We start from the raw sequence: 12,609 nt of genomic DNA, 5'->3' as shown, positions 1-12,609 counted from the left end.
TAATCAAATTAATTTAGCAGAATTTTCCTTTGGTAAAGCCATGTTGCCTTGGATCTTGTAAACCGTTGGCTTCTAGAAAGTCCACTATCCTTTCCTTTAGCAACGATTCTATTATTTTTCCTACCACTGACGTGAGGCATACCGACCTGTAGTTTCCACTTTCGTGAAGAGGTACCACATCCGCTCATTTCCAATCCCTCGGTACCTCTCCAGTCTCTAAAGATCTATTAAATAAATCTTTAAGAGATCCCGCCAGAACTTCTCTGAGCTCCCTGAGTACCCTGGAATGTATCCCTTCCGGCCCCATAGCTTTGTCCATTTCAGATTTTCAAGCCGTTTATAAATGTTTTCTTCCATGAATGGTGCAATATCTACTCCATTCCCAGATATACCCTGTGCCACCGACTGCGGTCCTTCTCCAGGTTTTTCTTCCGTGAACACCAAAGAGAAGTATTTTTTCACTCAACAAATAGTTAAGCTTTGGAACTCTTTGCCGGAGGATGTGGTAACAGCGGTTAGTATATCTAGGTTTAAAAAAGGTTTGGATAAGTTCCTGGAAGAAAAGTCCATAGTTTGCGATTGAGACAGATATAGAGGGACATAATCGAACGTGACCGCCCATCTCCATGGGCGTCTATCTCCGAGAAAAGGTACGTGAAGGGGCGGGACAAACCGTATTTTGGAAAAAATGGGCGTCCATCTTTTTCCCGATAATACGGTTTGTGCCAGCCAAATGCATCGGATTTGTGCTGGGCGGTTTCGTTTTTCAGCGATAATGGAAACCGTAGGTGCCCAGCTCAAAAATGAACAAATCCAAGGCATTGGGTCTTGGGAGGGGCCAGGATTCGTAGTGCACTGGTCCCCCTCACATGCCAGGACACCAACCGGGCACCCTAGGGGGAAACTTGTAACAATTAAAAAAAAGGTTAAATACCTCTGAAGTCCATAGCTCCCTTCCCTTGGGTGCTGAGACCCCCAAATCCCACACAAAACCCACTCCCCACAACTCTACACCATTACCATAGCACTTATGGCTGAAGGGGGGCACCTAGATGTGGGTACAGTGGGTTTTGGGGGCGGTTTGGAGGGCTCCCATTTACCACCACAAGTGTAACAGGTAGGGGGGGATGGGCCTGGGTCCACCTGGCTGACGTCCACTGCACCCACTAACAACTGCTCCAGGGACCTGCATACTGCTGTGATGGAGCTGGGTATGACATTTGAGGCTGGCATACAGGCTGGAAAAAAAAGATTTTAAAGTTATTTTTTTTTGGTGGGAGGGGGTTAGTGACCACTGGGGGAGTCAAGGGTGGTCATCCCCGATTCCCTCCGGTGGTCATCTGGTCATTTAGGGCACTTTTTTGGGACTTGTTCGTGAAAAAAAGGGTCCAAAAAAAGTGACCCAAATTTGCGCTAAAAACGCCTTTCTTTTTTCGAATATCGTCCGAAGACGGCCATCTCTCCTCGGCCGATAAACACGCCCCAGTCTTGCCTTCACCATGCCTCTGACATGCCCCCGTCAACTTTGGCAGTTTCCGCGACAGATTGCAGTTGAAGACGCCCAAAATCGGCTTTCGATTATACCGATTTAGGCGGCCACGGGAGAAAGACGCCCATCTCCCGATTTGGGTCGAAATATGGGCGTCTTTCTCTTTCGAAAATAAGGCGGATAGGGAAGCAACTGCTTGCTCTGGGACTTGTAGCATGGAATGTTGCCATGATTTGGGTTTCTGCCAGGTACTAGTGACCTGGCTTGGTCACTGTTGGAAAAAGGATAATGGGCTAGATGGACCAATCGTCTGACTCAGTATGGCTACTCTTATGTTCGTGTGTTCTTATCCTCATCACTCTCTACATAGCTATTTTCAGTATCTTTTAGTCTTGCAATTCCATTCCTATTTTTCTCCTTTCTCCAATACATCTAAAAAAGGTCTCATCACCTCTCTTTACCTCTGTAGCCATTTTTTCTTCTGCCTGCGCTTTCGCTAACCATATTTCCCTCTTCGATTCTTTGAGCTTAATCCGGTAATCTTTTCAATGATCTTCTCATTGAATTCTTTTGAATTTCTTAAATGAAGCCTCTCTTGCCCTTATTTTTCAGCCACTTGTTTGAAGAGCCATATCGGCTTCATGTTTTTCTTGTTTTTATTTACTTTCCTTGTGTAAAAAAAGCAAGAGAAATAAGCCATGTTACCTTGGATCTTGTAACCGGTTGGCTTCTAGAATGTCCACCATCCTTTCCTTTAGCAGCGATTCCTTCCACCGATGTGAGGCTTACCAGATATAATGTATAAAGGATTGTGAATGGGATATAAAAGAAGGGAAAAGTGTGAAAGCCTTACAACTCATTAATTAAATGTCAGTGTTAAGTATATCAGAACATATTTACTTAAAAAAGTGAAAAACAAAAAACAAAGAGAAAGACACATAAAAACAAGTAAAAACCTAATATACAAACATTGTTAATATATTAAAACACTGTGAAGGAATAGTTGGAAAAAATGACATGTCTAAATGTCATCAAAAATGATGGACCACATAAATGAAAAGCTAACATTGCGGAGCTAAAAAAGTAAACTCTTGTGCTAAAACATGAAATCATATCGAGCCATCATTTAGATTCATCAATAAAAGTTTTTATTTTTGTACTAGTAAAAAAAGCCGTTTCTCATTGAAATGAAACGGGCGCTAGCAAGGTAATGACCTTCTGTCATTAATGTTTTTAAGGGAAGTGTTAGGAGAATTGTACTCTGATGGTAATAATTTTCAGTGGTGTATTATCAGTACTATCATGCTGCAGAATGAGATGCACAGTGTCTGTGTGTGTATCAGAGAGAGATAGATCCAATTGGGGGGGGGGGTGTCTGTCAGAGAGAGAAAGAGAGAGAGAGAGTGATTAAACATTGTTCTCCCCTTCTGTTCTGTCCACTTGCCTCCTCCTTTGATGTCTGTACCTTGGAGTTCAGTGTGTTTTTCGTGGAGCGTTTTTCTCCCCTTCCGTTCTCTGCGGTTGCCTCCTCCTTAGATGTCCGTACCTCGGAGTTCAACTTTCTTGAAAGTGAGAGTCCTGTCAGGTGGTTTGTGTGCTTCCTGCCACCGTGGTCCTCTGTTCTCTGGTCGTGGCGTTACTATGCAGCCTTCCCTTCCCTCCGAGGACGGGGCAGTGAGAGCGAGTGCGATTGCCTGTGGTTGGTCCCTTTTCCTTCTGACGTCGCGTTTCTTTCCCTGGCAACTATACAGAGTTCCATAGAGGGCGGGGCAGTAATCGGGAGTGTGATTACGAACCCTACGAACACTACACGGCTTCACTGCCACAGAGTCAGCTTCAGAACGTTGGAAGTGCGAATTATTATATTAGATTTGGTGTTCCTTGGTCTGGGTTTGAAGTGCCTGGATCCTTTTCCTCTACCCATTTTCGAGTGCCATTTATAGAATCTGGCCCCATAACACTTAAGCAGTCCATAGCACCTAGTGCACTTGTGCAGGTGAGTGCCACTAACATGTGCAAGGCACTCCCAATTATGGAATTGCCCTTATAGAGGGTAATTCTCAAAAGGAAGCCTAAAGTTAGGCACCAGATTAGAACATGCTAAGTGAAAATTCTATATTGGCCAATTCCAGTTATAGACTACTAGCCTATGTCCACATTTGTGTGCCCACGTTTGGTGCGAAAACTTGCACTAGCTCAATGGCTTGTGTAAATGCTTGCATCAAAAGGTATTTTATAAATTGTGCACTATTCCCAGATCCACATCCCCCTTGCCATTGTGTTTGATAGTTTTTGCGTGTGCAATTTATAGAATTATTGCGGTTATAGCCAATAATTGGTTGTTAATACCAATGAACAGCTAATTATTAAATTAAGTTACACACACAACTGACACTATTCAATAACTTGCGTGTGCAACTGTGTGTGCTAAGCATGAAATTGGGTGAGCAAGTTTCTAGGATTAGGGGGATAATGTGTTGGAGTTGCCTGAGAGCTTGACTCACAGACAATCCTCTGGCCTGTTTTATGATTGCGGATATCCTCTCTCTCCCCTCATCTCTTCTTCCCTCTCTCTTTCCCCCCTCACTCTTTTTATTCTTTCCTCTTCTCTTGTTTCCTCCTTTGCACATTGTCTCTTTTTCTTTCCTTTCATGTTTATTTCCTCCCCTGCACATCATCTCCTTCTCTTGCCTTTCATCTTTCCTCTCTCCTACATCTCTTCTCCTATCCTGTTTCTAAATCTCTTACCCTCTTTTTTTTTCCACCTATTTGTTTTCCCCCCTCTGTCATTGTTTACCCCCTCTTTCCCTTCCTCGCCCCATGTCTTTCTATCTCTCCTTCTTCTGTCTCTTTCTTCCCTCTAATCCCATGTTCCTTCTCTCTCCTTATTCTCCCCTTCTGTCTGTCCCTCAGATGTGTTGATGTTTGAGACAGAGGACCTGGTGCTGAGGAAGAATGAGAAGAACTTCATCTTGTGCCTGTTGGAATTGGCCCGCCGTGCCTCCCGCTTTGGGATGAGTGCACCCATCCTTATCCAGATGGAAGAGGAGATTGAGGAGGAGATCCGGGAAGAAATGGACCTGCCGCCTCCAGAGATTCCAATCCCCAAACCTTCCAAACCTGATCGGAAATTCTGTGATTTCAAAAACCTGGACCAGATGGTGAGTCTTTCTTTAGCCCAGAGACCTGCAGCACAAGCCACTGCCAAAGGCAACAGTGCCTTCCATAGTTTGTATGTATATACTGTAGTGCAGCGCAGGGGTGTGCCGCAGTCCTGGTCAGTTGTCCTAGCTGCTCCAATTTCAGGGTTGGAAAAGAAGAGAAAAAAAATCTGGATTTTTTTTTGTAACAATATATGTTTATTAAATATATAATGTATAAAAATACCAAATACAAAACAACTGTCAATAGTTTCCAAACATTGAGAATGGATTGGCGATCCATCACAAAGCCCACCTGCTCCTCTGCTACTATGTATTCAGCTAATTGATTAGCCAACATCCTGGCCAGAAGCTTGACATCAACATTTAAGCGAGAGATGAGTCTATAAGATTCCGCCTCCCCCCACAGCTTATTAGGTATGAGAATAAGTGTAATTAGGGCTAAATTATCATACAATGGAAATGACCCCTTCTGTACTACTTCTTGGTAATATTCCGATCTGACGAAGAAGGGCAAACTTCAAAAGCTAATCAAGAAATGTATTAAGTTATGTCCAATAAAAAAGGTATCATCTTATTTTCTTTTCCATGTTTTATTTTGTTTGAATTCAATTGGTAATATTCCAAGAGAGGCCCTGTAAGCTGTAAAATTTTATAAAAATTGATCGTATACCCATCAGCTCCAGGTGCTGTGTGAGTGTGGAAGGATTTAATCGCTGCCTGCACTATCTCCTTTTTAAATGCCAATGCCAGCAGCCTGGTCCCATCCTGGTTAAGGTGGAGCCCATCCTTCTAGAATAGGCTCCCCCTTCCCCAGAATGTTGCCCAGTTCCTTACAAATCTAAAACCCTCTTCCCTGCACCATTGCCTCATCCATGCCTGTCTCTTGAGCCCTGCGCGTGGAATGGGTAGCACTTCAGAAAATGCTACCCTAAAAAATCATAGCCTGTGACCATGGTAAACAGGTCAAGGTAGGAGGTTTATATTTTGCAGCATTTACCTAACCTGTGATTGCAGTATTTGGAGTAGAGTCCACGTGGAAGATATACAGATTACAAGTGAAGTATTGAAGTGAGCCTGCTAGGAGCAGTCACTATGAGTGCTAGCGAGCGTGAGTTAACGAAGCTAAACTGCAAGATACCTAAGACAATGAAGTTTCTTTTTGTGTGAAATGAAGTAACACTTAAATCCTGCCTATGTTTGCATCTGTGACAGTAACAGACTTTTGGTACTTTATTCTTTTGGTTTACCTTGTCTGCTGCCTAGGTAGGGTCCATGCCTGGCTGCTAGTCCATGCTATCACATGCAATAACATTTAAGTAAACAAGTAAGGAAAGAATGTGGAGGACAGCTCATGGAATTCTTTCCAACAACTTACTGTAATTGTCAGAAAGGCAAAAAAATATAGGGGCCCTTTTACTAAGCTACGGTAAACACTAGCACGTGCTTACCACAGGTTAAAAAGCACTACTGCAGGGTGTGCTCAGGTGTCCCACGGTAGGATTGCTAAAAAATAGGATTAGCACATGAGCCCATCCCACCTAGAAAATAGGTGCCGGTAAGTGCTCACACACATATGCTAATGGAGAAATTAGCGCATGGCTATTAAGGGGAATAATGGAAAATGGGGTCGTTTTACCACCTCAGCACATGGGAAAGACTCACGCTGGGGATAGCGCTGGCCACTTTTTAGCGCATCGTAATAAGAGGGCCCTTTAAGTATAAAAAATGTCCACAGTAATTTTCCATCCTTTAAGGATTCCCATCATTCCTGGCTTGTCATAGTGACTGGGGTTACAACTAACCTGACCTTTTACACCCACACCCATAGTTTCCACATGTGACACAAGCCCAGTAATTTCCTTGCACTCTGACCTCAGTCCTTTTCTCTCCACAGGTGCAGTACCTGGTCAGCTGCTGCACGTGTCCTGTGCACTTTTCCATGGTCAAGGTGTCAGAGGGAAAGTACCGAGTAGGAGATTCCAGCACGCTAATATTTGTCAGGGTAAGAGAAACTGCCCACAGCAGACAATCTTTACTTTTACTTTGCAATATTTCATATTCTGCTTTACCATATAAGCTTAAGGTGAGTTACAATTTAAAAAAATAATTTGTACATATAACAATGAACCTCATCTAATTTCTTTATTTTATTGGTAGCCACAGAAGCCTTATACAATTCACCATAAATGCTATTAAACATGGTACATAAATAACAATATATCCCGTAGCCCCCATTATAGACAATCCATTAATACAAATTATGCAATAGTCGTGTTCTCGAGGACCTTGGCATTCTGTCAGGCTTCTTCCCCGGGAACCCTGGGTACGTGAGTCCCTGGACCACGGCCGAGGAGCGGCAGTAGCAGGCAAGATCACCTTCGGAGCAGAGAAGAGACAAGGCTGGACTGGAACCCCGGACTGGAGTCCTGCACTGGAACACTCAGGACTGGAACGCACCGGACCGGAATACACTGGAGTAGGCTTCACCTACGCTTAGCTGCCTTTCCCCGAGGGTTGAGCCCTCAGGTTTGAGCAGCCGGTAGGGCTTACAGGAAAACCAGAACTGGAGTCAGGATCCAGCAGTGCTCCCAGGTACCTAGGCTAACGAGACAGGCAGGCAGGGAATGTCCGGGTTCAGGCAATAGTCCGAGACAGGTGGCTGGCAGAGAATAACTGAGTATAGGCAATAGGCAGAGACAGGCGTGGTCAGGGTCAAAGCAGGAGTCTCTGGGCAGGCGGCTAGCAGAGCAGTAGATAGGTACAGACAAGGGTCAGAACCAATAGCAAGACTAGGGCTGGAGCTCCAGTAACAAGGAGAACTGGCAAAGGATAAGACTAGGGCTGAAGCTCCAGAAACCAAGGAAACCCCACCGGGGAAAACCAGAGGCTAAACTCAGGAGACCTAGAAGCTGTACACAAGCTAACAAGCAGAGCAGTGCCCAAGCTAACTAGGCAAACACTAGGAACTCACACAGAGCAAACACAGAAGAACTAGTAAAGCTGTACACAGGCTACCAAGCAAGCACTAGGCAATCACACAGAACTGGACAATATAGCAGTGCACAGAGCACTCTAGCTTACCAGGGACCTTATACGATGCAAAGGCCAAGACTGCAGTCTCTAAGTGCTTAATAAAGCCCTTCCACACCAGAGGCACAGCTGCAGCAATCTCCAGAAACTATGGAGGCTGATTAGGCACAAGCCACAGAGCAGGCAGAAAGCACAGTAAAACACAGAGGCTTCCCACACCCAGGTGTAGTGTAGTGTAGTGAAGCAATTAGAGTCCTGCTGGCAGCAGCCAGCAGAGAGAGAGAGAGAGAGAGAGAGAGAGAGAGAGAGAGCTAACCCAGGCAACACCCACAGGTGCAGTATAGTGAGGCAATTAGTGTCATGCTGCTGGATGCAGCCAGCACAGAGAGCCAGAGCTAGCTCAGAAAGGACAGACAGAAGAAGCAGGAGCCAGCTAGAAAGCTGACCCCCAGAAACAAGGTAGGTCTGAGAGTGGTCACGGCCAGAGACGTGACAGCAATTGAACTCCCCCAACCTACCCCATCCACCCATCCCACCCAACCATCAATCAAAATTTACATCAGACTAGCCATTAAGAATTTTACTACGAGCATGTGGGGTCATTGTATCACAAAATGGGGCCCAACATTGGAGGAAGCGGGTTCCCTGCACTGAAGACAAGTCCTGAATATCTTTACGTTCCAAAGCACTTAATGTAATCATAGCAGACTGCACTGTTGAGGAAAACCAAGAATTGTCTTTTTTCCCCATGATAACTGCTCTCTTTAAAAAGTCTTTCAAGCCCGTCCAGGCCAGGCCCCGCAGTTGGAATAACTCAAACAGCAGAGCAGGATTGGGTTTGCACGTAACCTACCAGAGGCGGGACACATGAGCACAAAGCTGGATCCAGAAGTCTAAAACCGGAGGCATGTCCAAAACATTAGATGTGCTCCAGACCTACTGAACTTCGAACAATCATCGTTAGGACGCAGTGTAGCTCTAAATTCTCTATGTGGGTAGCATTGTATATTAAGGAGAGCCTTGAATCAAATAGTTTGAAAATTCTGCAGGAAACAAAACACATCTTAGAATCACTATAGACTGAAATTCCATGTGTAAAGGGGAAAAGGATAGAGATATGAGTGTACTACTGTCCGCCTGGCCAGGATGCAGAAATGTTAAAGGAAATTAGGGACGCAAACAAACTGGTTGAAAACAATAATAATGGGTGATTTCAATTACCCCGATACTGACTGGGTAAATGTAACATCAGGGCATGCTAGGGAGATAAAATTCCTTGACGAAATCAAGGACTGCTTTATGGAGCAGCTGGTACAGGAGCTGACGAGAGAAGGAAAAATTCTAGACCTAGTTCTTGGTGGAGCACATGATCTGGTGCTGGGTCCGCTTGATAACAGTTATCATAATATGATCAGATTTGATATTAACTTTGAAGTAAGTATACATAGGAAATTAAATACATTAGCATTTAACTTTAAAAAAGGAGACTATCAGGCTTATTTTTGAAAGGGATCGCCGGCGATCTTCCGACACAAATCGGGAGATTGCCGGCGATCTCCTGATCCCGGCCAAATCGGTATTATCGAAAGCCAATTTTGGCCGGCTTCAACTGCTGTTTCATCGCGGCGCCGGCCAACCTTCAAGGGGGCGTGTTGGTAGGGTAGTGAAGGCGGGACGAGGGGCGGGGTGGGGCCGTGGGTACGAGATGGCCGGCTTCGCCTTATAATGGAAAAAAAGAGGCTGGCTCAAACAAGCATTTCACCATTTATTTTTAGGACCAAGTTTGGAAAAAGTGCCCCAACTGACCAGATGACCACCGGAGGGAAGCGGGGATCAGCTCCCCTTACTCCCCCAGTGGTCACCAACTCCCTCCCACCCAAAAAAACAAAAACTAAAACTTTTTTTTGTCAGCCTGTATGCCAGCCTGAAATGTCATACCCAGCTCCTTGACAGCAGTATGCAGGTCCCTGGAGCAGGTTTTACTGGGTGCAGTGCACTTCAAGCAGGCGGACCCAGGCCCATCCCCCCCCCTACCTGTTACACTTGTGGTGGTTAATGTAGAGCCCTCCCAAACCCCCCAAAACCCACTGTACCCACAGGGTAAGTGCCCCTTCACCCCTTAGGGCTATGGTAATGGTGTAGAGTTGGGGCGAGTGGGTTTTGGGGGGGGATTTGGGGGCTCAGCACACAAGGTAAGGGTGCTATGCACCTGGAAGCTATTTTTTTTTTATTTAAGTGCCACCTAGGGTGCCCGGTTGGTGTCCTGGCATGTCAGGGGGGCCAGTGCACTACAAATGCTGGCTCCTCCCATGCCCAAATGCCTTGCATTTTGCCGGGTTTGAGATGGCTGGGCCCGGTTTCCATTATGGCTGAAAACCGAAGCCGGCCATCTCATATACACCTGGGTGATCTGCCGGCGATCCTCTTGTAAAATCCGGCGAGTGACTTGGCCGGCGCCAAGCGTATTTCGAAAATACGCTTGGCTCCACCCACTTATGGCACCAGCCCCGAAGATGGCCGGCCATCGATTTGGCCGGCGCCATTCGATTATGCTCCTCTATTATAAAATGAGAAGAACGGTGAAAAAAAAAACTTAGAGGAGCGGCTGCAAGAGTCAAAAATTTACATCAGGCGTGGATGCTGTTCAAAAACACCATCCTGGAAGCCCAGGCCAAATATATTTTGCATACTAAAAAAGGAGGACGGAAGACAAAATGTCAGCCGGCATGGTTAAAAAGTGAGCTAAAAGAAAATCCTTCAGAAAATGGAAGAAGGAACCGACTGAAAATAATAAGAAACAGCATAAAGAATGTCAAATCACATGCAAAGTGCTGATAAGGAAGGCTAAGAGGGACTTTAAAAAAAAGATTGTGTTGGAGGCAAAAACATATAGTAAAAAATTTATTTTAGGAAGCCGGCAAAAGAATCGGTTGGACCACTAGATGACCAAGGGGTAAAAGGGGCGATCAGAAAAGACGAAGCCATAGCAGAGAGATTAAATGAATTCTTTGCTTCTGTCTTCACCGAGGAAGATTTAGGAGATATACCAGTGCCAGAAATGGTATTCGAAGTCAGAGAAACTGAATGAATTCTCTTTAAACCTGGAAGATGTAATGGAGCAGTTCTACAAATTGAAGAGTATTAAATCTCCTGGACCGGATGGTATCCACCCCAGAGTACTGATAGAATTGAAAAATGAACTTGCGGAGCTATTGTTAGTAATATATAATTGATCCTTAAAATCGAATGTGGTACCGGAAGATTGGAGGGTAGCAAATGTAACGCCAAATTTTTTAAAAGGTTCCAGAGGAGATCCGGGAAATTATTGACCAGTGAGTCTGACGTCAGTGCCGGGCAAAATGGTAGAGACTATTATAAAGAAAAAAATTACAGAGCATATTCAAAAGCATGGATTAATGAGACAAAGCCAACATGGATTTAGTGAAGGGAAATCTTGCTTCACCAATCTATTACATTTCTTTAAAGGGGTGAACAAACATGTGGATAAAGGTGAGCCAGTTGTTATTATGTATCTGGATTTTCAGAAGGCGTTTGACAAAGTACCTCATGAAAGACTCCAGAGGAAATTGGAGAGTCATGGGATAGGAGGTATTGTCATATGAGCCAACTTTTCAAAATGATTGGGGGTGCTGAAATTTTTTTTTTTTTACAGGTAGTGCATTTCCCCCCTCTCCTCCCTTCCTCCCCTCCCCCTCCCCTCCCTACCTCACTATTCAATATCTCTCTGTGAAACAGCAGTAATAAAAAAGGCAAGTGCATTTTTAAAATAACCACTGCATTCCATAAAATAAAAAGGAACAAGTTCCTACATTTTTGCTATACAAAAAATTCCACATTTCAGAGTTTGGGGTCAGGCCCACCCAGCAGCGGTGTCCCTTAAGTAGCTGCTGCCTGCCGCTCAACAACCTCCTTGCAGCCACTAAGCGCTAACCTGGAAGCCTCTCCTCTGCCTCAACTTCTGGTGTCTGTCCAGTCAAGATGCGGCAGAGGAGAGGCTTCCAGGTCAGAACTTAGTGGTTGCAAGGAGATCGTTGAGCAAAAGGCAGCGTGTAGAAATCACTGCCGCTGCCGGCCAGCAACCCATAAAAGCACGAGGAGAGTTGTGGGCAGGAAAGAGAAAGGAAGGGGACGATAGATGCTGCATGGGGTAAGAGAAGATAGGGGAAAGATGCTGCACAGGGGGAGGGAAAATGGGTGACAGATGCTGCATGGGGGAAAAGATGCTTCATTGGGTGATGGAAGATAGGGGAAAGATGCTGCATGGGGAGGGGAGACAGATGCTGCATGGGGGAAGGGAAGACAAAAGACAGGGGAAAGATGCTGCATGGGGGAGGGAACTTGGGGGACAGATGCTGCATGGGGGAAGAGAACGGGGAAAGATGCTGCACTGGGGGAGGGAACGGGGGAAAGATGCTGCACTGGGGGAGGGAACATGGGATGGAAGATGCTGCACTGGGGGAGGGAACATGGGATGGAAGATGCTGCATGGGGGAGAAGATGCTGCATGGGGGAGAAGATGCTGAGGGGGAGAGGATGCTTTATGTGGGGAAGAAGGGAGATATGCAGCAAAGGGATGAGAAAGGGCAAAAACTTGCATATGAGGTGGAAGGGAGGGAGACATGCTGCATAGAGAGGAGATAGGTGGCAAGAGAGGGAGAAATGTTGAACATAGGGGTGGAGAGGAGGGAGAAATGATACATGGGGAGGGAGGGAGAGAGAAAGTCAGCACGGATTTAGTGAAGGGAAGTCTTGCCTCACAAATCTACTGCATTTTTTCAAGGGGGTGAACAAACATGTGGACAATGGGGAGCCGGTGGATATTGTGTATCTAGATTTTCAGAAGGCGTTTGACAAAGTGCCTCATGAAAGACTCCAAAGAAAACTGGAGAGTCATGGGATCGGAGG

The 12,609-nt window shown here is 45.4% G+C and overlaps 1 protein-coding gene across 1 annotated transcript in view; it reads left to right on the top strand.

The window, feature by feature from the left end:
- The window catches only part of GAS2L2 (growth arrest specific 2 like 2), an 86,257-nt gene that overhangs the window by 31,858 nt on the left and 41,790 nt on the right, over positions 1-12,609 (top strand). Inside the window, exons 2-3 of the mRNA XM_030185617.1 lie at positions 4,403-4,650; positions 6,548-6,655. Coding sequence (XP_030041477.1) covers positions 4,403-4,650; positions 6,548-6,655 — 356 coding nt within the window. The remainder of the gene's footprint in view (positions 1-4,402; positions 4,651-6,547; positions 6,656-12,609) is intronic.

Source organism: Microcaecilia unicolor, chromosome 13 (genome assembly GCF_901765095.1).
Source record: "Microcaecilia unicolor chromosome 13, aMicUni1.1, whole genome shotgun sequence".
In the NCBI taxonomy this organism is placed as follows: Eukaryota; Metazoa; Chordata; class Amphibia; order Gymnophiona; family Siphonopidae; genus Microcaecilia; species Microcaecilia unicolor.
This window is presented reverse-complemented; position numbering and strand designations above follow the sequence as displayed.